The sequence below is a fragment of the Podarcis cretensis genome (assembly GCF_951804945.1).
Source record: "Podarcis cretensis genome assembly, chromosome: 2".
In the NCBI taxonomy this organism is placed as follows: Eukaryota; Metazoa; Chordata; class Lepidosauria; order Squamata; family Lacertidae; genus Podarcis; species Podarcis cretensis.
In genome coordinates, this window is record NC_137171.1 from 63,372,755 (window position 1) to 63,398,161 (window position 25,407).

General features: G+C 44.1%; 1 protein-coding gene across 4 annotated transcripts in view; it reads right to left on the bottom strand.

The window, feature by feature from the left end:
- Window positions 1–25,407, bottom strand: part of CAMK2A (calcium/calmodulin dependent protein kinase II alpha) — a gene marked incomplete at its 3' end in the record, with an annotated part of 118,756 nt that overhangs the window by 92,565 nt on the left and 784 nt on the right. For all 4 annotated transcript variants that reach the window (XR_013836517.1, XR_013836518.1, XM_079968259.1 and 1 more), the window contains exon 2: window positions 6,284–6,378. Coding sequence is in view for 2 of the 4 variants with exons in the window: in XM_079968259.1 (XP_079824385.1) it covers window positions 6,284–6,378 (95 nt within the window). The remainder of the gene's footprint in view (window positions 1–6,283; window positions 6,379–25,407) is intronic.

A 25,407-nucleotide genomic window follows, 5' to 3' on the forward strand; every position in this document is an offset into this window, starting at 1 on the left:
GCATAATCTTTCATTTGCCTTTTCAGAATCATGAGCCTTTGAATATTGAACTGGGACAGGGTGGATTCTGCAACATAACAGGAACGCAATAATAATACTGTACACTAGTGGGGGACATATACTAGACCAACCACACATACTTCTGCTTTATTGGTTGTTGCAATGCTTCCTCAATTTTGTCATCTAAGAAAAGCACTCTCACGCCACTATAGCACAACAAAAACAAGACACACACCTCAAAAAAACAACAACCCTGAAACATTTCTGGTTTGAAAAATTACAGGATTTTATCAGGAAGTTATGGGACATGCACTGGTTGGAAATGAAGCATTATGTCTGCCCTGAAACTTTTGCAAATGTAAACAGTGTTGAAAGTGAGATCCCGTATAAATGCCCCAGTACCATCATGAACATAAATAATCATAAATGCACAATAAAAATGACACCTGGGCATGCCCACAGTCTCTCTGCTCAAACCCATTCAAAAGGATAAAAGGGAAAACCCAGCAATATAAACCATTGGATGTTTATTTCTCTATCCTGCTTTTGATATGTGTTTGTCAAGTGTCAATCCTGGACAGACTGAGCAACCTATTGGCCTGAATGCCCAAGCCATTGAATTTGGATATTTCTTTCTAATATTACTGTGCTTTTCATCTCCACTCAGTTTGTTGAGAGAGAGATATTATTTATGTTAGAAATGTAAAATATACAGCCATTCCAAGAAAACAGGTATGAGATTAGTTAAAAATGATATCACTCCATCATCCTGGTTTTTGTTGTTGTTGCTGTTAATTCCCCCCCCCCCCCATTCATCTCTTCATATTGGCCTATGTCGCCAACTAGTCCTGTAACCAAAGGCACGTACTCTGTGCTTCTGAAACTCAATCCAGAAAATCCAGAAAAATGCATGATTTAGGGAGGATGAAAGTCAAACGCAAAGTAAATTCTTAGAAATAACAGCTGGAACCAACTATGGTGAGGTCCAAATGCAGAGTGTTTCCACTGAACGCCTGGAGCTATCCCCACATTGGTGAGAAATAGTTCCACACATTTGCATGGTTCCTGATCAAAGATGGCATATTGTGATGTTGAGAACACAAATTCACATAATTATGTCGAAAACCATGTGAGAGGAAGCTCTGTGTAACAGACTGTCATGGCTTTGTTGGTACAGGTTGATGGGGTTTTAAGATCAAAAAAGGCCACTGTAGGCTTGCTAACCTTGCTTCATAACACAGACTGATAATGTTCCTTCGGTAATTATCACTTTGTCAAGCCCACTCATTTTTCCCCCTGAAGAGAGCTAGAGAGAGTAGTAAATGCAAATTAAAAGGAAAGGCAGAACAAAGGGAGAGTTTATTAGGGTTTCCATTTTCCTTACTATCCACTGATGTAAAACAAGCTTCAACAGAAGAAAAATAAAATAAAATCTATAACATATGGCTTTTTAAACCTTTGATCCAGGAATGATTAGCACTATTTAACGAAGTAATATTCCTCTTTTTGCCTATGCATACATTCTGCTCCTGACATGTATAGTTATTATAGGGAACACTTCACAAAATCACCTTAAGCAGGAGCAGACACCTGTGATAGGCTTATTATCCCCTGGCTTGCCTCTCATTAGTTCATTGACTGGAGATACCAGAGAAAACTCTATAGTCTACAGCAGTTTTGCAAGTAAACAAGCAATAACTGTGGTTACCAAATGAAAATGATTCCTCAGCATTAACTCAATGCTAAACAGCCAAAGGTAGGTGCAGTACACTATGATATGAGTAGTTCTGGCATATTTTAGAATGAGACCATTTCTGTCTACCTGAACTCCAGTTTAGATTAGATGATTTGGAATGGGTTCTATAATCAGCATATGTACAAAGACACCTAAGACATGGCTAAGGACATCCCTGGCCACCCTTGGCCTCCAGCACATGCCCAAAGGTCTCAGTGCATTAGAAGTCTCAGTTATATCATGCACCCTCAATGAATTGGAGAACTGTTGGAACAGGCACAGACCTGAAATAGTAGTGGGCGGCAACTCCTCAACTTGTTACAAGAGCATCTAATATTTCCAATAGGAGCCAGTCCGTCTGGTCTAGCTAGGGTGGCCACTTACCTATCACTAAAAAAGAGGAAATGCATCACCAAAACAGAAGAGACAGATTTGCATGAAATTTGCACGTGCTAATATATACACATTTTTCATGTAATATACCACCAGATACAGTGGTGGCGGTGGCGGCGGCAGCAGATTACCAGAGGGGTTAGCCACTGGCCACCTTCCTCCTTCCTGTACTGCTGCTCCTGACAGCCCAACTCATCATCCTAAATGGTGGTGGCAGAAGCAGCAGAGCCCCAAGTGGGCTGAGGAGGACGAAGCTGGCCAGCAGGGGTGCGAGTTAACCTACAGGTGTGGATCCTGGAGACAGGGGCCCCAGGAGTGGCAGGCGAAGGAGCCTGTGGATTGGGGCAGGGGGCGGGAGCTGCAGCAGCCTGTTCTGGCTGTCCCTCCATGATCCACCCACCGCCTTTCATCATACTGTGGTTTGCAGTGCCACCTTTCTGTGGCCAAGCAAACTGCAGCATGACAGCACTCCTACATTTTTATTATATAATATACAAATTTAGAAATAGAAATGCAATACATCAGTTGGGAAGACTGACCAGGTGACCTGTGTGTCTGCTAAAACTATTGTCCAGCTGCCAACTGTTGATGAACAACTTTCAGGCCCCTGCTGCTTCCCCTTCTTATGGCTCCTTATCTTTAGACTGGACTTGTCTGTACACCTTACGAACAGAAGGCTCCTTCAAATAGAGTACTGTCAGAGTGGGCGTTCAGTTAGAATACAGTCTTCTGCAAATCAGAGTGCCAAAATTGAAATTTGGGGATCTAATTCCATACGGACTTATTTGGGGCATTGGTCCATCTTGCCCAGCATATTCTCTGACAAGCAGCGGCTCCAATGGCCTCAATAAGCCGTCTTTCCCAGTCCTGCAACATGAGATCCTTTCCACCAGAGATGCAGAAAACCGAACACGGGGCTTTTCTGAGCACAGAGCGTGTCCTCTAACCATTGAACTATGAGCCCCACCACCTGGGTGCAAATGGCATTTCCTTTTCCCAGTTATTCTTCAGAGTAACCTATTGTACTCCTACAGGTAAAAACTACGATGAGCATGCTTTCTTCAACTTGCACTAAGCATACACGGCATTGTTTGCACCACTGTTAACTCAGAGTCTCAAATTATGCTTCTCTCGCAGGTACAGGGCCCCCAGGTTGTCTCTGCCCTCTGAAGCAAACTCTGCAACTCTTACAGCTGACCTGCCTGCCCTCCACACCCTCTGGTGATCTCTGTCACAGAAACCCCAGAGACCCGGCCTCAGACAGTTTGTCACCCAGCTTCCTCTGACTTCCTCAGTTGCCTTTTGCAATTCATTGCACACAATCTGGTTCCCTCTCTTTGGCTCCTCTGTCACCTAATTGGCTGGCTGCTGTCCCCGGACTACGCTCTGTGACACAGCTTAAGCCCAGGGCACTGCATCTTTGGCCAAGGAATCTCTTGCAGAAGGATGTTTAGCAATATCTCTCTCCCTGCTTTTCTTCCCCCTAAAGACTGAGGGAAATCTGCTCCATTGCTGCTGAACACTTGCCTGTGCAGAGGTTTATAACCACCGCATTAATTAATCTGTTGTGACCTTTTTAAAATATGAGGTTAATACTGATTGACTGTGTCTTTTCTAGAGTCAATGCCACACCACTTTAATAGATTTAAAAGGAAGGTGGTATTTTGAATCCCCTTGACAGCAGGCATGTTTGGGAGAATACATATTAATTAACTGACTAAATAAGTCCTTCCAGATTCCCTCTCTCTGCATGGGGAGCCTGCAGGACAGACAGCCCATCCCACTTCTCCAGGGCAGCACAGAGAGGAAAATGGAGAAGCTTATGAAGCTCCCTTACACTGGGGCTTGTTTGGACAAAGCCTTAATGAGCTTTGTTGTTATTTTTATATTTATTACCTACCCTTTACTAGCAGGTCCTGTGGGTGGTTATAAAAATTTTAAATTCTGTATTAAAAACATCTCAGGTGTCAAAGGCAAGGGCAAAAAAGTATACACGCAACTCCCGGTTTGCATACATTCAAAGATCGCATCACTGCAACCCAGATATAGACAGAAAAGGGGGTGTCACAGGGTTGGGGGCAGGCTTACATGCCAATGGGGGGGGGGCGGTTTCAGGAATGCAACCCCTGTGCAAAATGGTTGTTGTCTGTATATTAATGAGCTTCATGCATCCATGTCAAACTGCTTTGAGGCTCCTTTTATCTGAAAGGGCAAACAAGCCACATTTAACCCTAGCTTCCAGTCAGATCTGAACCAGAAAACTATGGTTAAAAGCATCCAAACAAGCTGGTTTCCAGATCTTGGCTTGTTTGGAAGCCATTAACCATAATTCTAATTCAGATGTAATGGGAAACTATGGTTGAATGTGACTTCCTGGGTTCTTTGCCCACTCAGACAAAAGGAGAAACAAAGGAGCTATGTGCAGACATAATATTTTGAGTGTGGCTGCTGAATCAACCTATTGATCAATATTATTCTATTACTCTGACTGGCAGTGATCCTCATGCAGGGGTCTTTCTCACCATGAGTTTGAACCTCAGACCTCCTGCATGCAAAGTATGATTGACAAATACAGAAACTGTGGTGGCAACTTCCTTCAAGTTCCATTAGGAAGCATGAGGGAAAACATCATGCTATGCAAATTTATGAGTCCTGTCCTGGGGATTGAATTAGGGAGGGCATGAGGGTGAGCCACCAGCAAGCGTTTAGGGTTTGACAGTTCAAAGGGTGGATCTGAAGACAGGAGCTCTGACTGGCCCTTGAACATGGCTTTTCTACTGGAAGGCAGGCAGCTCAGGGCATTAACCATCACCAAGGCCATAACTGAGATGCTTGACATTCTCCAAAGCCTCTGCTTACTGACACCTATCCAAGTGGTGATTTCACCATGTAATGCTACTCTGATGCGGCTTATCTGTATGTTTGCTGTTTTATAAGACAACGTGCTCTTCAAAAATGCCTGGAGGAAAGATGACTTGCTTCTTATGAGTGTTTTCATACACAAAACCTAAAGCAGCTCTTAAAGCAGGCTTTATGATTATGAATGTAAAACTTATATTCACCAGAATGCCTATTTGCATTGCAAATGCTGTCCCTCTGCTCTCTCTGCCACTTAGCAACAATAGCGAGACAGAGGCTCAAAAGTGATGTGCGAAAACACTCTTGATTTTACCTAGTTTAAAAGTAATTGGAGAAACCAATAAAAGTTGGATTTTGGCTACAAGAAGCAAGAAGGGCTATTGATTGTAAAATTTTAGAGTTGTTTCGCCACAGTAATAGAATCAATAGTTTTGCAAAGTTCCTGTAATTCAGAAACCCTGAACTGATTGTTATAACTGAAGAAAGAATCTCTTTGGGAACTGGGTCTGGCTGCTCTTTCTTGTGTCTGTCTCTTATGTTGACAGCACAAAATCCCAAACCTCAAAAGCCTTAAACGGACAGTGTGGCCACTAGTTACTGTGCACAGGCCAAAGCTATGTGTTTAAACCTAGCCTCAGAACAAGAAACTATCTGAGCCTCAGTTCTCCATCCATAGAATGGGAAAAGCAACCACCTAGTTGTGGGAAGGCTGGAAAACCAGCCACGTAGCATTCTTTGCAGTTCAAATGTTAGATCAAGGATTGTAAGGGATAGTAGCCATATATATCTCTCTAGCAGTTCAAGAAGGCCATTCCCTCTGTCCTATTCTCATTCCATTTCTCATCTTCACTGTGTGTCAGTTTCAAGGAGGTGGGAACGTACAATATCCAAAGGTGGTTTTTTTGCTTTAAATGCTGTCCTGTGGGCTGGGCCTAAGGGATTGAAAGAAGGGTGCAAAGGGGTTGTTGGAGATGGAGCATCAATATTGATGAAAAGTATGGCTTTCAGACACATGCAGGGTTTTGCATGTGGCCACTCTAGTTCTACAGCTGGTGGGGGGGGGTTACCTTCCTAGGTGCCAGCTGATCCTACACTAAACGGATGGATGAATGGGTAAAAGTAATGGTTCTAGCATGTATGAAAACGTGTGCCTAGACTTCTTCCTTTAAACATGTGCTTGTAGCAATTGTCACCACATCAGTTCCCAAAGCATGTAAAAATATATAGGCCATTCACTGCAGCACACAGGTCTGAGGAATCCCTTTCCAACATGTAGTAAGATCAGGCAGCACCTACCACGAGCTGAGAGCTTCTTGGTGTTTATGATCTTGGCAGCATATTCTTGTCCTGACAACACCTTCACACACCTCCTGACAATTGAGAAAGCACCTCTGTTGGAGAGAAGAAGAGAAGAGAGGGAGAAACCCCCAATACATGAGATGTTTGCCGAATAAAGTCATGTACCCCACATGCCTACATGTTTAAAAGTGGGAATGTTCAAAAGAAGAGCCAGGCTGGTGGAGGCAAAAGGCCTGTGCACAGTCTAGCATCCTGTTTCCCACAGTGACCCTCTGGAAAGCCCACAAGCAAGACAAAAAGGTAACAGATGTGTCCTCTGATCCTGGAGGTAGTATAAAGCCATCATGATCAGTAGTCATTGATGCTCCTCTTTTTATTAACAGCACATTAAAACCTAGAACAGAGGTTTTCAACCTTTTTGGGTCCACGGCTCCCTTGACCAACTACATTCTTTCTGTGGCACCCCTGTGGGGCTCAGCAGCCCAGTTAGGTCACCCCTTGCCTGCAGAGCTGGCAGCCCCTCACCCCTTTTTGAACACCTTCCCTTGTGGGGTATTCCCTCAGCCTCCTCTCTTCTCCCCTCTCCTTGCCACAGCTGCTGTCCCTGGTCTCTGAGCTGCACCCCCCCTGCCCCAAAGAGAGGTGCCTCCTCCCACTACCCCACTGGGGCCTGGGAAGCACCCCCTGGCCAGCTCCAGAAGCACCATTCGCCCTGGGAGCTTGTAGTCAGGGCTACTGCAACAAACAGCTGTGCAAGCCTTTGTGACAGAGATGTCAGAGGGCATCAGAGGAGGGAGGGAAGGGAAGAAGGACAGAGGCCAATGTTGCCCGCAGCACCCCAACCATCATTCAAGGCACCCCAGCACACTGGTTGAAAGCCACTGTTCTAGAGAATGGTCAGGTGTTTAGAAGGAAGGTTGCAGCAGTTCATCCTTTTCTTATGATAACCCCTAATCTGAACCCCTACCCCCTTCAATCCCCTTCACCAAAGCACTCTTCCCTCCCTTTCTCCCCCTTTGCCACAGCTGCCAAATCTTAGCTCTGCCTCTATCTTCAACACATTACCTACCCCAAATGAGTTCCATTTCCTATCTCTTTGACACATTCTGAGAGTGACGGGGAGGGGGGGGAATGGGAAGAACTGGCTGTTTTACATATGTACCACATTAGTTTCATGGCCATCATAGAATTGTAGAGTCTGAAGGGACCACAGGGGTAATCTAGTCCAGCCCTCTGCAACCCTCTTTTGCCCAATACTCTAAGGCTGAAGTGGAAATTGATAACTAGCTTGAGTAGAAACACTGGGGTGAGGTGAGGGGTGGGGATTTTTCCAACAGAGAGGTTCAATATGCATTAGATCCCCTTAGGGAAGCTTTCCCAATCAAATGGCATTTGAAAGAAAAATCAGCAATGTGGATGTAATAAAGAAAAAAAATCCCTGTTATAAAAAGTGACAAATTGTCTCCTTCATTCAAGCATTTGGCATGTTTCCCCTTCCAATTTTTCACATTGTCTTCTCCCCACTCCCCCTGAATAGTGACTTTTTCCACTGGTGGAAAGCATTAAGCACCTTCTGTCTTATCAAATGTCTCTTGGTACAAATGGCAGTCAGTGCCTGCCAATAATAATGCATTTTAATGAAGGAAAGATTGACACCAATGCAGTTTTTGTGCAAAAGACCCAACTTGAATCTGATGTTGCTGAAATTTTAAAACATGACCTGGTGGCAAAGATTATAGTGACAGCAGCTACAAGGGCTAAAATATTCTCATGTTAAAGAAATAGAAAATTGCATTCTGCAGTCTATATAAATTGTGCCAGGTTAAGAAAATTTGAATAGTCTTGCTTATTTCATATAATTTGTTTTGTGCCTGTCAGTCAAGCAGGCCTGGCCGATATATTTTTCTGTCAGAGGCAAAGATGGTGGTGTCCTCCACTCCATGTATGGAATCTAATTGGGCTGACAGCTGAATCCTACTTCAGCACTGGGGATGAGGCAACATCCTCCTCTGTACCTGGGGACAGATGTCTAGTTTAAGGTGTGCAAGGAAGGCTTGTCTAGGGGACTCGGGGAATGAGGGTGGCATATTTCTGTAATTCCCAAATTTGTGGATATTGGGGGTTTGTACCACCTTCAGGCTTAAAGCACATGCAAGTTCAAGCTTTGGAAATAAAACTTGTACCCCACCCCATAACCCTAACCACAGGTATACAAAACTTGCTTTACTTTTTGCATCCCTTTCGGATCCTAACTGTTGTGACAACTTCACTGCACCACAGTCTTTTATGGGACTGGTCATTTTCATTTATTAGGCTAGTGCATCCACAGTGGCTGGAGAAGGAATGCTCCATAGAGAAGCAAGAGCGGATTAAAGGCAGAGCCCTTTGAGCTCTGCTAAGAAGATGATGATTTGTGATGCCACCAGGCTTCCCACAAGTGAAACTGTATTATGAAACATGCTTCCTACAGGATGCTTCCACATCAGGCATTCAGTTCATATCCTGGTGGATTTGTAGATGCCAAGACTTCATTGACCCCTGATGGTAAACATTAAAGCAGAGGTGAAGAAGACTGAAGATGCGTGTCCTTTCCTCCTCTTCATGGGCAGCTACTTTTCAACCAGAAAGCAAAGCTTTGACTTTTTCAACCTTGACCTGACCAGTGCCATTTACCTACAGGGAGAAGTGGCCTGCTAGTTTCTAAAACAGCTTGGCTTCTGTTAATCTGAGCCTCCTCTGCAGAAATAGAAGAATCACCTTACCGAGTAGAGATAACTACCTCTTGCTAATACTTAGTAGAGGCAAAGGAGGAAATGAGACATGCTGTGAAGATACGCTTATATTCATTGCCTGGGAAATAAGATTTGCAGCGGGAATCTTGTCATTTCTTGGCTCTGTGGTGCTAAAATTGAATGGTAAGGTGTTTCCGGATGTGAGGTTTAAACTGGCGCTTGCATTTCCCACACAAATATCACTCCTGGAAAACCCTACAGTGACCTGTGTGTAAATTCAGGCTAACCTTCACTCTATTCCTCTTTATACTTTGCATTAACAATATTCACATGTGCACAAATGGTATGGGAGAGGACCACAGAAACAGGTGTGAGAATGCTCTTAAGGGAAAGAAGACTTTGTGCCTAATTAGATACTTCACCCTTCTTGTTTTTTATTATGCCTTTAACCACTTATAATAAACAACTTGTTTCAGGCCCTAGCCACTCGGGTGGCAGATATGACATTGGGTTGGATCCTTAGTTTAATTGGCTGGGGGTGCCCCCCCAAGGGATCAGCATATCCCCTTAAGGTGATTCTGGGGAGATGCTTCTGTCTGGATGCCCAGACAGGGGCTGATAGGCCACAGCACCCCCAAATAGTGAACTTGGAGGGGTTGCCCTGATTGGATGTATGTTATAGGGTGATGCTTAACTTTGGTTAACCTTGCCAAAAATCAACCAGCAGTCAGGCTGGTTAAGTCAAGATACACACCCAATGCCTAGGCCAAAAACTGCTGACACCTGTAATCAATAAAGTTGTGGGCTGTTTAAATCCCATTTTGGTCGTCCTGTGCTTATTGCCTCTACATCTTTCCTTGGCCCCCACTGCCTGCAGCTCCACTGCACCTGGGCCTGCAAACCAGATTCCTGATGAATCTCAAGGAGCTCAGAACTGAAGGTATACTTTATGCTTGACTGAGGGAAACTGAGGCATGGCTCATACCAGCCAAGGGCATAAAGTAAGCAGTGCTGGGACTGAAACCTGCCTGAGGGCCACAACCGCTGCCTTGCAAGCCCTCCTCCCTAAGCTGAGGTGGCTAGATGTTAGTGCTGTGAAAATGCACCCTTTGCAAAATAAACAAAAACAAAAACCACTCATGGGTCCAGCAACTGATAATGGTGTCACAGAATGTTCCTTGGTGATTCCTGGCTTAGATTAAGCAGTGATGGTACCACAAGAGTATCCTACTTGCCATTCACAATGTCTAGGGATCTGCATCCAGGGGGCAATGGAAGGTGGAAGTAGGGGGGTGTTCGTAGTACCACTTACTTCACTTCCATTGCACTCCCACGGCTGATTTCTGAAGCCACATCCACACAATCCGTATTGATCCTGTAGTTACTTGACGAACACTGTTGTTTGATGATGCCCCCCAACCTCATACCAGGTTCAATCCAATTAGAAAAGTGAATGAGGAGTAAGCGGTAATGTGAAAGTACCCTAACAGTCGCTGCACTGGCCCAGATGAGCGCAGGAGACAGATTAATGAACAGCAGAGCTGGAGGGGTGAGGGAACCTAAGAGGTTGGGAGGCATCCGGGGGACACATCCCTGCCAGCTCTCTTACACAAACAACTCTGTGCAAATGTGGCTTGAAATGCAGTGCAGGGTGGTGGTGCAGGAATGACCTTGCTGTGTTTCATGTGGGGGTCTCTCAAGTGGGGCCTTTATGATGCAGAGGTCTCATTCTGCACTCTGGGGGCTAGAGACAGTAATAACTAAAACGGGAGAAGGATTAAGTCGTTTTTTTAGATATTATACGTAGTAGGTATAAATCATGGGTCCCCTATTTGAAATACCCCCAAGTGTGATGTCTGCGCGTCTTGTCTCCCTAATAGGCCCACATATCAGAGGCACCCTTCTCCCCTCACCCTTCTCACCCCACCCTGCACCCAGTTTCCATTTAGTTGGGAAATAATCACGCTCCTTTGTATCTAGCGCTATTTCTGCCAAATCTATTTCGCCTGGAGGGGGTGGGCATAGGAATTACAAACATCAAGAGCAATCTCTCCCCACAGCAAAACATACATAGAGAAGGAAAAGAATAAACACAGGAAAGGGGGCTCCAAAGCCTCTGAGGAGAATGGAGAGTAACTGATTTTCCCGGTGGGGTGGAAGGATGAGGGCAATTTGGGCATGAATATGAATCTTTAGTCAAATAGGAAAGCGGCGGGGTGTGAGGAACAGAAGCAAAATGTTCGTTGAAATTCACGTAGCAAAGCAAACCCACACACAAAGGGCCCCTGCTGGAAACCATCGTTCTGGGTCACATGGCAGTCAGGCCTGGCAGTGAGCGGGGTTTGGAAAAAGGAGACCCTTCTGGAAGAATTAAGGTAGCTGTACTAACTATACAGAGGGGACTGGGGCTGAGTACTTGCCGGCTGTCTTTGCTGTAGGAGCCTGAGAATTATTCTTTGCCTGTGTATGAAGTGGACTATTAATATCTCATTCACCCAGAGGGCCAAGGGCTTAATTTGGACGAAGGGAAATAAATGTTGCATTTCTTCTCCACAGAGGGGCCCACCAATCCATTCTCGGTCCTGATGATTTTACTTTTATGTTTCCCTTCCCTGCGCTTTTGTCTTAATCGCATCTGCTTTCCCAGCAGCAGGAGAGGGGGATGTGAGAACAATTCCCTGACAATTTCTCCACAACGGGCTCCAGTACCTGGCTAGGGTAGGAGGGCAAGTGGGCGGAAGGAAAGATGGCAATCTTTTAATACCCGCAGAGCCTTTGCAAGTATAATAAGCTGTGCATGAGACTGCAAGTTGCCTGCCTCCATGTTCTTGTCATAGCTGCTTTGCTCCAGTGTAACGCAGCGCTAGGCTTGGCCATGTGAAATTCAGATTCAAATTCCCTCTCAGTTCTAAAGCTCATTGTGGCTGTATACACGTGATAGCCTTAAAGCACTTGGGAAGCACATTATTTCCCTCAAAGAACTCTGGGTCCTGCAGTTAACTTCTCACCGAGTTGCAATTCCAAGCAACCCTTAACAAACTACACTGGCTGCAAAGCTTTGAGCTTCTCACAAGTATACACACTCTTTCTCTTGGTACCTTCCATGTGTTCTATACACAGTGACCGACCCAGAACTACTGCCTTCCACATCCTGGTGCCCTGCAGATATTTTGAACTACAACTCCCATCCCATCAGCCCCAGCCAGCGTGACCTGAATATAGCAGTTCCAAGTCTCCCCTCCCTCTTCTCTCGCTCAGAATATTCACAGCTGGGGATGCAATGATGCAAAATGATGTTATCACCATGGCACAAGTTCCCCCCACCCGCCCCACTTTACTGGGGAAGCTTACCCATCTCCCAATAGGGTATTTGGCCCAGATATCTAGAACACTGTTAACAAACAATGCAGATAGGATTTCAACAAAAGAAAGCAAAGAAAGCAGCATTTACAGAACTGGGGGTGGGGTGGGAGGGGAGCCCCCAACAGCCCATCTGCCACAGGTTTCTCAAACTTGCAGAGAGTCCCCTAGATAGCTGGAGACTAGTTGCTATGGCAATGCAAATTATCACTAAGAAAGAAGCTCTGGTGGAAAAGAATAGGCTTCACCTCTGCTATACAGGATGCTTCCAGGCGGGAGTTTATTGTGGACTCGCTGTTGCTCAACCACATGACATCATTGTCATCAAAATGCCAGCCAGCCTCTCTCTCTCTCTCTCTCTCTCTCTCTCTCTCTCTCTCTCTCTCTATATATATATATATATATATATATATATATAAATGATCTGGATTTCCCCTTACCATGGAAAACCCGTTAAGCAAAAACAATCCATTATATATATATGTCTGCAGCCACTGCAGACTCCACCCCCACAGGTGTGAATGAAATTCAGCACGACAGGCTGAATTTTGCTCTAAAAGACACCGTTCCATAACACAACAGGTACTGCAGTCTGGAAGGAATGTTAGAAAATGGGACAGAAGCACTAGCATTATAACCAGGAAAGCCAAGACAATATTCCCCACATCGAAATTCATCTGTAGTCTAACCACCATGTATGATTTGTGCAAGCAAATCAGGATGGATTCTGAATAAACAGGTCACCCGAAGGTCCCTAGCTCACTCACACTGTGTGATCTCCCAGGCCCTGACCCTGCTAGATCATCACCACTGCATGCTCCTCACCATTTCCTCCCACCAAGCTCTGCAGCCCATCCATGGTCAAGCCTGCAAACCCTGCCCCGCCTCTAAGCAGTGGATCCTTTCCAGGTTTCTGGTATATTTTAAAACATGGGTCTGCACCATGCATTTAAAGCACATTAGTCGTTTAACCCCACCCAGGGACGGCTGTGGGTGGGATTTCTGCATTGCAGGGAGTTGGACTAGATGACCCTCGAGGTCCCTCCCAACTGTACATTTAAAGCACATGGCTTCCCCCAAAGAACTATAGTTTCCTCACTCTAGATAGTTAACAAACTACAGTTCCCATGAATCTTTAGGGGTAGTCATGTGCTTTATATGTGCATTGAGTATACTCTAAATGTATGCTGTGAATCTGTCAATAATACAAACTGTTAAGGGTGTGAATACTACTACAGTGGTACCTCTGGTTAAGTACTTAATTCGTTCCAGAGGTCCGTTCTTAACCTGAAACTGTTCTTAACCTGAAGCACCACTTTAGCTAATGGGGCCTCCTGCTGCTGCCGCGCCGCCGGAGCACGATTTCTGTTCTCATCCTGAAGCAAAGTTCTTAACCCAAGGTACTATTTCTGGGTTAGCAGAGTCTGTAACCTGAAGCATCTGTAACCTGAAGCATATGTAACCCGAGGTACCACTGTATATTTGAAGATTATTGAAAATTGATGATGGGGAAACTCCCATACCCTTTAGATCTGTCACATAGTCACACCTATGCCTACCATTATCCAATTTGTTTAGGTGGGAAGTCACACTGAAAGCTGCTCCTTACTCAAGTAGCTTGAAATCAGAGGTGGCAGGTGAAAGGTAGATGTTTGGATGAAGTGTGCACATAGCAATCTGAGCACTGCAGGTGCCTGTTAACAAAGGAACGTGCAGGGGGGAAGAAGTGGTTGGCTTAGGAAGCATTCTCTGAGTATTATGTGTGTTTCAGGGGAACCAGTGTCTCATATGGATTAGACAAGACCATGATGTGCAGTACAACTGTGTAACCTTGTTCTATTAAAATTGAGACACGCCCCGATGAACAGGTCAGATATAATGAAAGGGATAGGCAAGCTTCATGGAAACTGTAGTTTGTTTGTTTTTTTGCATTTCCCCTTCTCTCTAGCTAACTGCTCTCATTATCACTAAGCATTCAATGCATGCTACATACACATGCAACACACACACACACACACACACACGCGCGCGCACTGGACTTCTTGTGAGCGATATTCAGCTTGCCCTTTTTGTACTGCATGCAGGACCACCTCACAACTTCACAAGTTGCTCAGGAGAAAATGCTTGAGACACCAGTGTTCTCAAGGGGCACCAGTAAAGGAACCTGTGGCCCAGGCATTCTCCGTGTGGTACCTGTAGGCACACATATATCCACAAAGGCCTTCTGTATCGCCTGGAGGGTCCCCTTCCCCCACTCCTTCTCCCCAATTAGTCCTGAAAGACAACTAATTAGTCTTCTGTTCCGCAGCCCTGCTTTACATTTCACCGTCAAGCCAATGGACTAGGACCTGAGAGAGCAGTGTCCAAATCCCCACTCAGCCATGAAGCTCACTGGGGGACCTTGAGCCAGTCACCATCTCTTAGGCTAACCTACCACACAGGGTTTTTGCGAGGATGAAATGGGGAGGAGGAGAACCATGTACATCACCTTGAGATCCGTGGAAGATAAATGCCGTATGTAAATGCAATAAATAAATAAACAAAAATTCAGTTCAGTTGATGGATGTTGCACATATTACGGGTGTTTGCTTGTTAATAAAAGATCTGTTCTACATGGAATCTGGAACTTCATGCTGAAGACAACACTTGGTACAAGGAATGATATACATTGTGTGAAAGTGCTGTGGAATATTTGAGGGCTCTGCATGCTTTATCTCTCTCATGTAAGGCAGCTGAACAAAGGAAGAGGAAGGTGTTTGAGTATGAAGAACAGAGGAAGAGCGGAGTGATATTGAGAGGAAAATGGCAGCTTTAAACTTTGTCAGAGGTTTGAGCAGTTTAAAACAAGGTTTCAGTACAGCAAGAAAGGAACTGGGAAAGAGTCTACAGTATCACGTTAGCTTCTTGGTGTTAGTTTCTGTGCTGTATCCATTTCTGCTATTTCTTCTTGTTAAAACTTTTTTTTTTTTTTTTAAATAACCCTAAAATTCCATATCCATTCAGACCTCTCCCACCACTTCCCATTCTCAGTGACCTTCCCTTCTAGCTCCCATGCCATGGCCACTACGGCTGGGCAATCTGCCTTCTCTTATGCTCCTCTGCCACACCCTGACTTCACGCAAATCCAGGATTTTGATGTAGCATTACAAATCCTTCAAGGGGAGCCATGTGGCGACACTCTTACATTTTTATTATATAGTAAGATTGGAACTGTCTCTCTCTTTTCTTTCAAAGGTTGTGTGCGCACATGTTCAGGAAGGAACTAGAAGGACATGTGTGCAAGAGCATATTGCGTAGAGTTCTGTGTACTGTGGCTGGGATTCACTGTGTCCATATTTCAGTTTGCATGTAGGTGGTTGAGTGGGTGATGCATCCCTGCTGGCATTCAGACACGCATAAAACTCGACAGCAAGTAGTGCTCACATGAGCCCCCCCCCCCCACAAATATATCCCTTCGTTCATCCTTCACTACGATCATGCACATTGTACAAAGGAGGTCTGTAGAAGAGAGCAGAGATGAAAGACCAAACTAGATTTGCCGTTAAATACAACTTTGGTTTTGTTCTTTAAAAAAATGCATATGACATCCACTAGGGTGGCTGATAATTATTGGGATCACTACAAGTCTATGATTCTATGATAAGTGGAGAGGAGGAGTTTAACAATTTCCTCCCCAGCTGCAGCCCTGAGGAAAATCCATTCTGAACCTGCTATTTGCATTGGGAGGAAATCCCCAGCTGGCACCAAATTTGGCTGGTCCAGAGCTATCCATAAAATCCCCTTCACTCCTATTACACCCACACTTTCCTTCCTCAATATGATTTGGTATGATTCAATGTGAACCAGTTGCCACCACTGCATATAGAGAAAACATCTTTTCACAGCTGATGTAAATGAGCATCTTGGAAGTGCCTCTTCCCCATAAGTCCCATGGGGAAAATAAGTCCATTCTCTCTCTCTCTCTCTCTCTCTCTCTCTCTCATACACACACACACAGAGAGAGAGAGAGAGAGAGTAGCGTCTGGTTTGCCACTGTTGGAAACTGAATGTTGAACTACATGCAGCTTTGGTTTAATTTGGCAAGCACAGCTTTAGTCATAGTATTGAAAGATAACGTTGGTAATAATCAGCAGTGTTGATCCACTCATACGATTACGGCTCATGGCTCCAAAGGAAAACAGCTCTCTACGACTATGCAAAATAGACACACACAAACACACACACATTCAGCCAATGCTATAAATGCCTTGCTGTTGATGGTGTCATGAATATAAACCTGTTGTCTGAAAGCAAAAAATGCTTGAAATATATTATTTATATAAGGTCAGGATACCTGAATTTGACACTCATGGTTGAATTTCCATGTGGTGTGGGAGACCTCAGGCCTGTGGCCCTCCAAGCCTCTCTATCTGGTCCTCAGGACTCTTCCCCACACCCTCCCCAGAGTCACACACCCTCTTCTCTCTAGGGCACCAACACTGCTTTGCACCCTCCTTGACTGGAATGTGTCATTGAACTGCCTTTTGCCTGCCTGGGTGCAGAATAGAGGGGGTGTGTGTGATGAAACCAGCTGGCCTACTGTACAAAGATAAATTTTACTTCCTTTTTTTGTTCTGCCTAATTTTGCCTCTGGCCCTGCCCACCCCTGGCATGTGGCCTTCAGGACATGGTCCAAAAGGGAATGTGGCTGCTTGGCTAAAAAAAGTTCTCCACTCGTGAAGCAGAAGTTTCTAAGGTGTTTGGAAAGTGCTGTTTTTGCACTGGTACCTCTTTGTTCAGGATCAGCAATGCCCATGCAGGCTGCACCACCAACTTCTCATTCCTGAAACAGGGGAGGTGAGGGTGTAAGTATACCAGCGAGGTCTGAGAGGCTCTTCTCATCTGGGTTACACGTTTCCAGGAGATTTATTAACCAGAATGCCTACATGCTTTGAGGATGTGCAATATATTTCCCTCTGCTACAGTGTAATTTACATTCATATTTACATCTGTGTGATATTTTTACATTGCCCTTCCACCATGTTCCTGGGGTGCTTTACTAAAGCAGGGGTAGCCAACTCATTGTTGGACTCCGATTCCCATCAGCCCCAGTCAAGGATGATGGGCGCTGTAGTCTAACAACACCTGGGAGGAACTACCATGGCTACCCCAGACAAAAAAGAACAAGGCAATGAAAATACTAAATAAATAAATAAATAAATAACAACAATGCCATGCAGGACACTTGTTGAAGAACCATACCTGAGAACTGCACCCTCTCATCATCATGGTGCAACTTGAACAAACCAAGGGAACCAGTTACAGGTTCTGTTCTAAAATGATGGAGGCCACACAGTATATAACTGAAGAACCACTGTGGCCCGGTGGTAGACTAGGGATGGATCTATACTCACTCTTTAAACATTCTTAGAACGGTGTTGTTGATATCATTCTAACATAAAAGGAATCTTGATTTCTTATTTGCCTCCTTTTCTACAAGGCCTAACCACTTATTTCATGGGGAGAACTCTACAGCGCTCTCTGGTGTCACATTTTAATAATGCATTATTGATGTTTTAAAAGAACGTCGTTATCATAACCCTTTAAAAACTCGTTTTTAGTGTTACGAGTGTAGATGAGTCCTATGTCTAGTGGGGACCAGACTCAGGTTCCCACTCAGCTATGAAGCTCACTAGATGAGCTTGGGACAGCCACTATGTCTCAGTCTGCCCAGCCTCGCAGCCTCTTGTAAATATATTATAATGCCAGGGGACAGAAGTCCACCATGTTGAGCCCCTTCGAAGACAAACAGGAAATAAATGCAAAGAACATGCACTCTGGCTACTGGAAACAATATAACTGAGCTCCCTTTGTCTGAAAAGTGGCAAAGGAGGTTTTGGCACACCATGTTCATGAATAAACTTACTTATCAGAAGAGGTTTGGGGGGAAGTAGCCAACTGTCAGTGGGAGGAGAGCAGCTTCTGCCTTAATTTTAATTTCTGGGTGCATGCAGGTCCCTGCCACACAGGCAGCAGCATCCCTGAGGCAAAAAGAGCTTCCTTCCCCACAGTTCTTCACACTTGTGAGCCTGTGAGGCCACCTGCCTGCCTCCCACTCCTCCTCCAAACCATTTTCAGGGCTTATCTCCCTTCTAGAAAGAAAAGTGTGGGTTGGGAAATTTCTCCCCTTCTTATTTGTTCAGCAAATCCTTTCTTTCCCCTTGCAGCTCCGGGAATGAAGGGCCTGATTATATATTGTCACATGATAATTCCACTCAGCCACTTCTTTTGCCTGCTCATGGGGGGGTGAACTCAAAGAACTCAGACAGAGGCGTTCTGCTCTTTTTCTTTGCCTCTCTCCGATTCCCCCCAGCCCTGCCCTCTTCATTTCTATGCCCCTTCTCCATCTTCTTTGCCCCTCCCCAACCCTCTTTGGGACTGAGTATTCTTACAATTCCATGACAAACATTAGGGTGGAAAACATCTGCTTCCATCAGGTATCAGCTCGTGCATTCAGAGTGATCGATCAATGGCATTTTCCCCCAAGAGAAGCTAGTTTTCTCTGCCTCACTAATGATAAGAGCTGCCTCTCCCAACCTGCTGCGCTCCGAATGTTTGGGACTACAACTCCCTGCCCAAATCATTCAGGGAACTACTGGGGTTTTGACCATACTATCAAATTTTCGAGTGCTGCAAGAAAACTGAATTCTGGAAATGCTGCCTTCACATTCCTGGGATTGGGGGGAGGCCAGTTTAACTAGACCCACTCAGTAATGCTAGCATTGAGAAGGATATTCCTGGTGTGGCGTCAGCTCTTCCCTGCTTTTTAATTATCGCCATTCCCCATGCCTCAAAAGAAAAAGAAAGTCTTATCTTCTAGTTTTGTTCTAGGGACGGGAGCAGTGTGACCTTGCGCAGTCAAAGGCTCTGCTAAGTGTCAAGATGTATAATAAAAAGTAGTGGCCATCGAAAAGATAATGCTGACAAACACACCAGTGGATCATTGTAACAGGAATAATTCATTCCAAGTGAATTTCTGTAAACAGGGATTCAGATTGATGTAAAAAATAATAATAATCCTGCTGTAAAGCACCAAGCAGTTGTATAACACTTTACGCAATGAAAAACTCCTTGCTGAACAGCGCAAGTCATGGTCTCCCCCCCCCCCCGTTATTTCTTAACATAGAGGATATTTGATACAAAAAGGTAATAGATGACATTACATTTTCCATAGATGACATTAAGTCAGACCTTACAACCATTTCCCTCCCACGTCACAAGTGTAATTTACTGAAACTTATCATTTGAATTTTAAAAAACTGCATTGAAGACATAGTTTGTAAAAAAAAAAAATTAAACTCTATTATGCAGTTTTCAAAAGCTAAGAAATAAAAAAATGATATTACAAATAAAAATGTAACCTCCCCCGAATATTGTGTTTTAAAGAATCTAAAGGATACTAGATCATGTGTGTGAGAGAGAGAGAGCGAGAGAGAGAGAACAAAACCAAATTATAAGGAGCTTCTCCAGGCTCATATTTTATATGTTCTCTAGTTCCTGCCTGAGGCTTCAGTAAATGTTCAATATTACAACGGTATGTTCCGTTCTAAAACCTTTCAGAGTTTTTCGAGAGCGCCAACAAGTGTGCTATTGGGGTGATCTAGTGCACATTGTTCACTTAGGTTTTCAAAATCTTTTGGACGACGTCCCTCTCCAAAAAGCTCCTGAGAAGGCTTAGCAGTCCTGGGACAAGAGGAGAGGCCCTCCTATGCTTCAGTAAAGAACCAGAAGCAGAAAGTAGGAATAAATGGACAGTTCCATGCTAGAAATCATTAGGAAAAGGATCAACAAATAAAAACATCAAGATTGCAATGCCTTTAAAGAAACCTATGGTGTGACTGCACCTTGGAATACTGTGTACTACTGTTTCCTGCATCTCACAAAAGTGCATTGTAGAGGTGGAAAAGGCATAGGAAAGGGCAAGCAAAATGATCAAGGGGATGGAGTAACACCCTCATGAGAAAGGGTTACAACTTTGGGGGCTCTATAGATTGGGGGGAGGGCAGGAGAGTAATGGAGGAACGTGATAGTTGTGTATAAAGTATGTACAGTATAGAGAAATTATTGTTATTATTATAGAGATATTCCGCACTCCCTTTCATAATGCTAGAACTTGAGGTCATGCAAATGAATCTGAATGTCGGGAGATTCAGGCCAGACAAAAGGAGCTTCTTCTTCACACAGCTCATAGCTGAACTACAAAATTCACTTGCACAATATGTGCTGATGGATGTGCTGACTTAGATAGCTCTAAAAGTGGATCAGAGAAATGCATGGAGGAAATGGGGATCAATGGCTATTATTGTCATGATGGCCATATACCACCTCCAGGTGCCAGGTGCCGAGGAAGAACAGCTGGGGAGCGCTATTGCTCTTAGGTTCTGCTTTTGGGTTTTCTATAGTCCTCTGGTTGGCTACTGTGGGAAAGAGGATGCTGAAGAGGCCCTTGAACATAAGGGTGCTCTTGTGTTTTTACAGTAATTTTAATATTGATTTACTGGATAAAAGGTGTGCATTTCTGCTGGTGACAACACCTGGGAGCTAATGATATGGAATTCCATGCTCTTTAATTATCCCGTGCTTTCGTACAGGGCATGTGGACCATTGGGAGCTGGACCATATGTGCATCTAGAAGATGCATGATGCTGGTCTTAAGCATATATTGATATTATTGCAAACTGGAACTACAGAGCTTGAAGGGACTGAAGGGTAGTTTCACCACTGCTGGTATACCCAAAGAGGAAGGGATACAAATCTTCAGAAGAGGTATCAACCTGTAGGAGAATTGGGCGCTGATGGCGCATTTTAGTTTGTGAGCTATCTGTGCTTACTACTCTCTTTGCACCAGCAATGATCAAGGAGGAGACATGGCACAATCCCCTTGGGGGGTGATGATTCAGATGTGCTGATTCAGCATTCTGAAGACTTGCCGCTCACTATGACCAAAAGCTCTGTGGCAGAACATCATATGCTCATTACGCCTTTCTAATCTCTCACTGAAAACACCACTGTATACAAATTACTGTTTTCCTAGGAAGTTCACTCCATTACTGATCAGATCTTAATTTAGAACAATGTTCTTAATGGTTAACTTAAAATGACTTTAAAACCATTCAACATAGCCAGGTAAAGATAGATGATAGATAAAACATAATGTTTCTCTACCAACAGTTCTGTTTCATATGGCACTGGAAAAGCTGCCCTCAGAATTTGACGGAGTTATTGTGTGTCTCAATATACTGGAAGCCTCTCCAATGAGCAAGACTGAATTCAAATTTGGATGTTCCTTACCAATGAAAGCTCTACACTTTGGCTACCTTTAAAGGTAAAGGTAAAGGTACCCCTGCCCGTACCGGCCAGTCTTGCCAGACTCTAGGGTTGCGCGCTCATCTCACTCTATAGGCCGGGAGCCAGCGCTGTCCGCAGACACTTCCAGGTCACGTGGCCAGCGTGACAAGCTGCATCTGGCAAGCCAGCGCAGCACACGGAACGCTGTTTACCTTCCCGCTGGTAAGCGGTCCCTATTTATCTACTTGCACCCGGGGGTGCTTTCGAACTGCTAGGTTGGCAGAAGCTGGGACCGAACGACGGGAGCACACCCCGCCGCGGGGATTCAAACCGCCGACCATGTGATCGGCAAGTCCTAGGCGCTGAGGTTTTACCCACAGCACCACCTGCGTCCCCTTTACTTGATATCAATTCTGAAAATTGTTATTTCCATGGCCAAACAGTAGGGTTGCTTGGTTCCAACTACTACTACTACTACTACTACTACTACTACCACTAATAATAATAATAATATGTTGGATTGGTGGGATTTTTCTTTTGCTTTGATTTTGGACAAAAAAATTACTTCAGCCAAGGGTGCTTCCACACAACCTGTTTACTACACATTCAGCCTGATTTGTTTACGGGGAGGTTAAATGATGCTGCATCAAAGTGTTATTCTGAACTTTCCTTAACACAAAAGGTCTGATCCTTTGGGGAAGTGGTTTTGCAGTGCAAGAGCTCCCAATCAACTCTCACTGTGGAACCTGAATTTGCCAGTATGCAATTGAATCCCACCTGGAGACAGTGATGTTCCAAGAATGATTTTCCAGTCCAATTTAAGACAAACATAAATATCAAACCACAGTATTTTATATGCTGAATATATTTCCTTTCTAAAGTCACTTTGTTCCCCACAGGACCCTGGAAATGTACATAATCGGAGGTATTTCACTCCGTCTCCACCAGGGGCAGCATACTCACAAGTTCCTTTTCATTGCTTGCAGTGTGCCAAAATGTACTTTGCTTTCTCATCCTGGAGTGCCTTTGTCTTATATAACACAAATAGCAACCTCCACACACCACATCTTCCAACTAACATACACTCCATATAGCCAGTGGTGTGTTAGATCTTTCAAAGAGCCATGTTTTAGGAGTGCTGTGGGGAGAATGAGAAATGCCAAGTCTACTCCCTTGGTGCTGCCATCTTTATCCTGGTGGGATTTGCAAGCCCATTATTTCTTCGTTGTGTGAATCTAGAATATAATAAGCAGGGGGATGGGGGACGTGTTCCCTGAAAGAGCTGTATTTTTGTTACACATTTACTCAATATGAGAAGGGTGTGACATTAGGCATTTCCACAAAAACATAATGCATGTTAATAATGCTAACAACGACATAGCCAAAATTTATTGATAGTAGCCCAGTACTCAAAATAATCTCTTGAAACAAATAATTTGCATACCAGTGGATCATCTGTGAGTAGTTCAGTTTGAGGACTAGGACACGAGTTGCCTCAGTAAACGCATGGATAAGCTTTTAAGATGCAAATAACATTCTTTGGGGTTTGCTTGTGTTTGGAAGAAGGTGCCTGCCAAACAAACCCCTTCATGTCTAGTAAAAACAATCTCTGACAGTGTCCTACATAAGAGTACACTCTGAAATATCTTAGGATGAAGATATGCATAACCTCATGCCTCAAGTTAAACAAAACCTCTCCAGCAAATCCCACTTGTTTTGGCTTTCTTCCTGAGGAAGTGGCCATCTTGCAACCGTGTTGAGTAACATGTAATGCAATATCCAGAAAACATTTTAACAACGTGGCTCACTGCTCAAAGGACTATGGAAAACAGTGGGTGAAGTGTGCTTTGGGCAGATCCGCCAGACAGAGACATGTTCCATGCAACACTTATCCTTTCCTTCCTGCGTCACAGTCAATAACATTTCACAACCAAAGGCACATGCAGCCTTCCATGGGATACTGTGTGACACCAACAATCTCCTCCTAAGCTGTAACAGAGGAGGAAAAATGGAAGTTCTGCCACACCCTTCTGACCATAGGAATGTTTGAGTGAAGTGCTGGGTGAAGTGACAGGAAACGAGCCAGGGCGGGGGGGAAGTCAGTAATGGATGCTGACCATACCAAAGATAGCCAGCTTTTTTATTTTTAACCTGAATTCTCACACTGTTGGAACACTGTGCCCTCTCTTTCTGAGCCATCTAAACGCTGCTTCTTATAAGTTCTCCATCCAATTCAGTGGCTCTTGTGAACACTTCACAGACTCACAGCCATTAGCACCCCTCAAAATAGCGCCTGCATGAGGGCTGGGGGTGATGTTAGAAAGCTTCCCGAAGAAACAGGTTTGAGTCTTTCCCAGGTGTCAATTAAGAAGGAATCGTACTCATCTTCTGGACTAAAATAAAGCTTTGCAGAGATCTGGCCACTGACTCATCACTCCGCCACCTATCCATGATTCAACAGCCCAAATGTTTGTGAAAATAAATGCAATGTCTGGTGAACCACATCTAAATATGTTCCCTGCATAAATGCATATGTGCACACACATCAGAGGGGTACATGTACCCTGCTAGTTTAAACGGGTTCAACTTCTGTGGAGTTGACTCTTACTGAATTTATCCCACTTTGTCCTGTTCTCCGCTTTAAATTGCATGTGCTAAACCACATGTGTTAACACATGAGTCTAATTTCCTCTACCACCCCTTCTCGAATCTTGTTTGCTGTGAAGATATCCCCCAGTGCAACTAAATGCATCCAAAATTCCAGGTACTTGCATGCAAACATTTATACGTATGCAAAGTACCACTGTGTGGACTTGGAGAAACACGAATATCAGCAAATAGACACACCTACATATTCAAATCAGGGGCACATATTCACAATATGTTGCAAAGACAGAAAAATGCCAGCACAAACAAGAGGGTCTCCAACAAAGGATTATTTATACAGACACTTAGGATTGTCAACGTGTGTGGAGAAAAAGCACATAAACACACAAAAATCCATAAATACTCACTATTCGAGGTTCATTTATAGGAGATACCTTTCCAGTCTTGAACATAAATGTGTTCTTATGAACAAGTTACATATCTATAGATCTAGATATACAGACACACATATACAAGGCACACTACTGACACATGAAAGATATATGCATTGCCTGATATGCATCTAAGATACTTGATCATGTAAAGTGAATTCTCACATTCTTTAAAGTGAAGTGCATATGCAAAGTGAAACAGATATATAAATTCACAAATGTGGTCATATATATGCACACAAACATACTCGGGAAAAGAGATATGCAAGCTGACTGCAAAAGAGAGGTGCAAACCTAGCTGTGCATGCAAAGATGTGGTTTAATATGCAAAACTATACACTGTCACATCTGTTCATTACAGTCTCAAAAACCCAACTGGCATTCTCTCATTCTGTTTCTATTGCATACCTGTGAGTGTTTTTACACACAGGTTTCAGGGTTCTCTCTAAAACTGCCTCACCTGAAAAGAGGGTTAAGGGAATGTAAGGAACGGGGCAACTGCAATCCAGGGCTGCTTTATAAATCACCAGTCCTTTGTTCCCTGGGAAGACAGCGACTTCCCCGGAAAGTTGTGCTTTGCGAGGCAAATCAAGCACATCAACTTCCCCAAGAAGAAAGTGGCACTTGGCGTAATTATTTTAACCAGGATCCTAGTGCCCTTGCC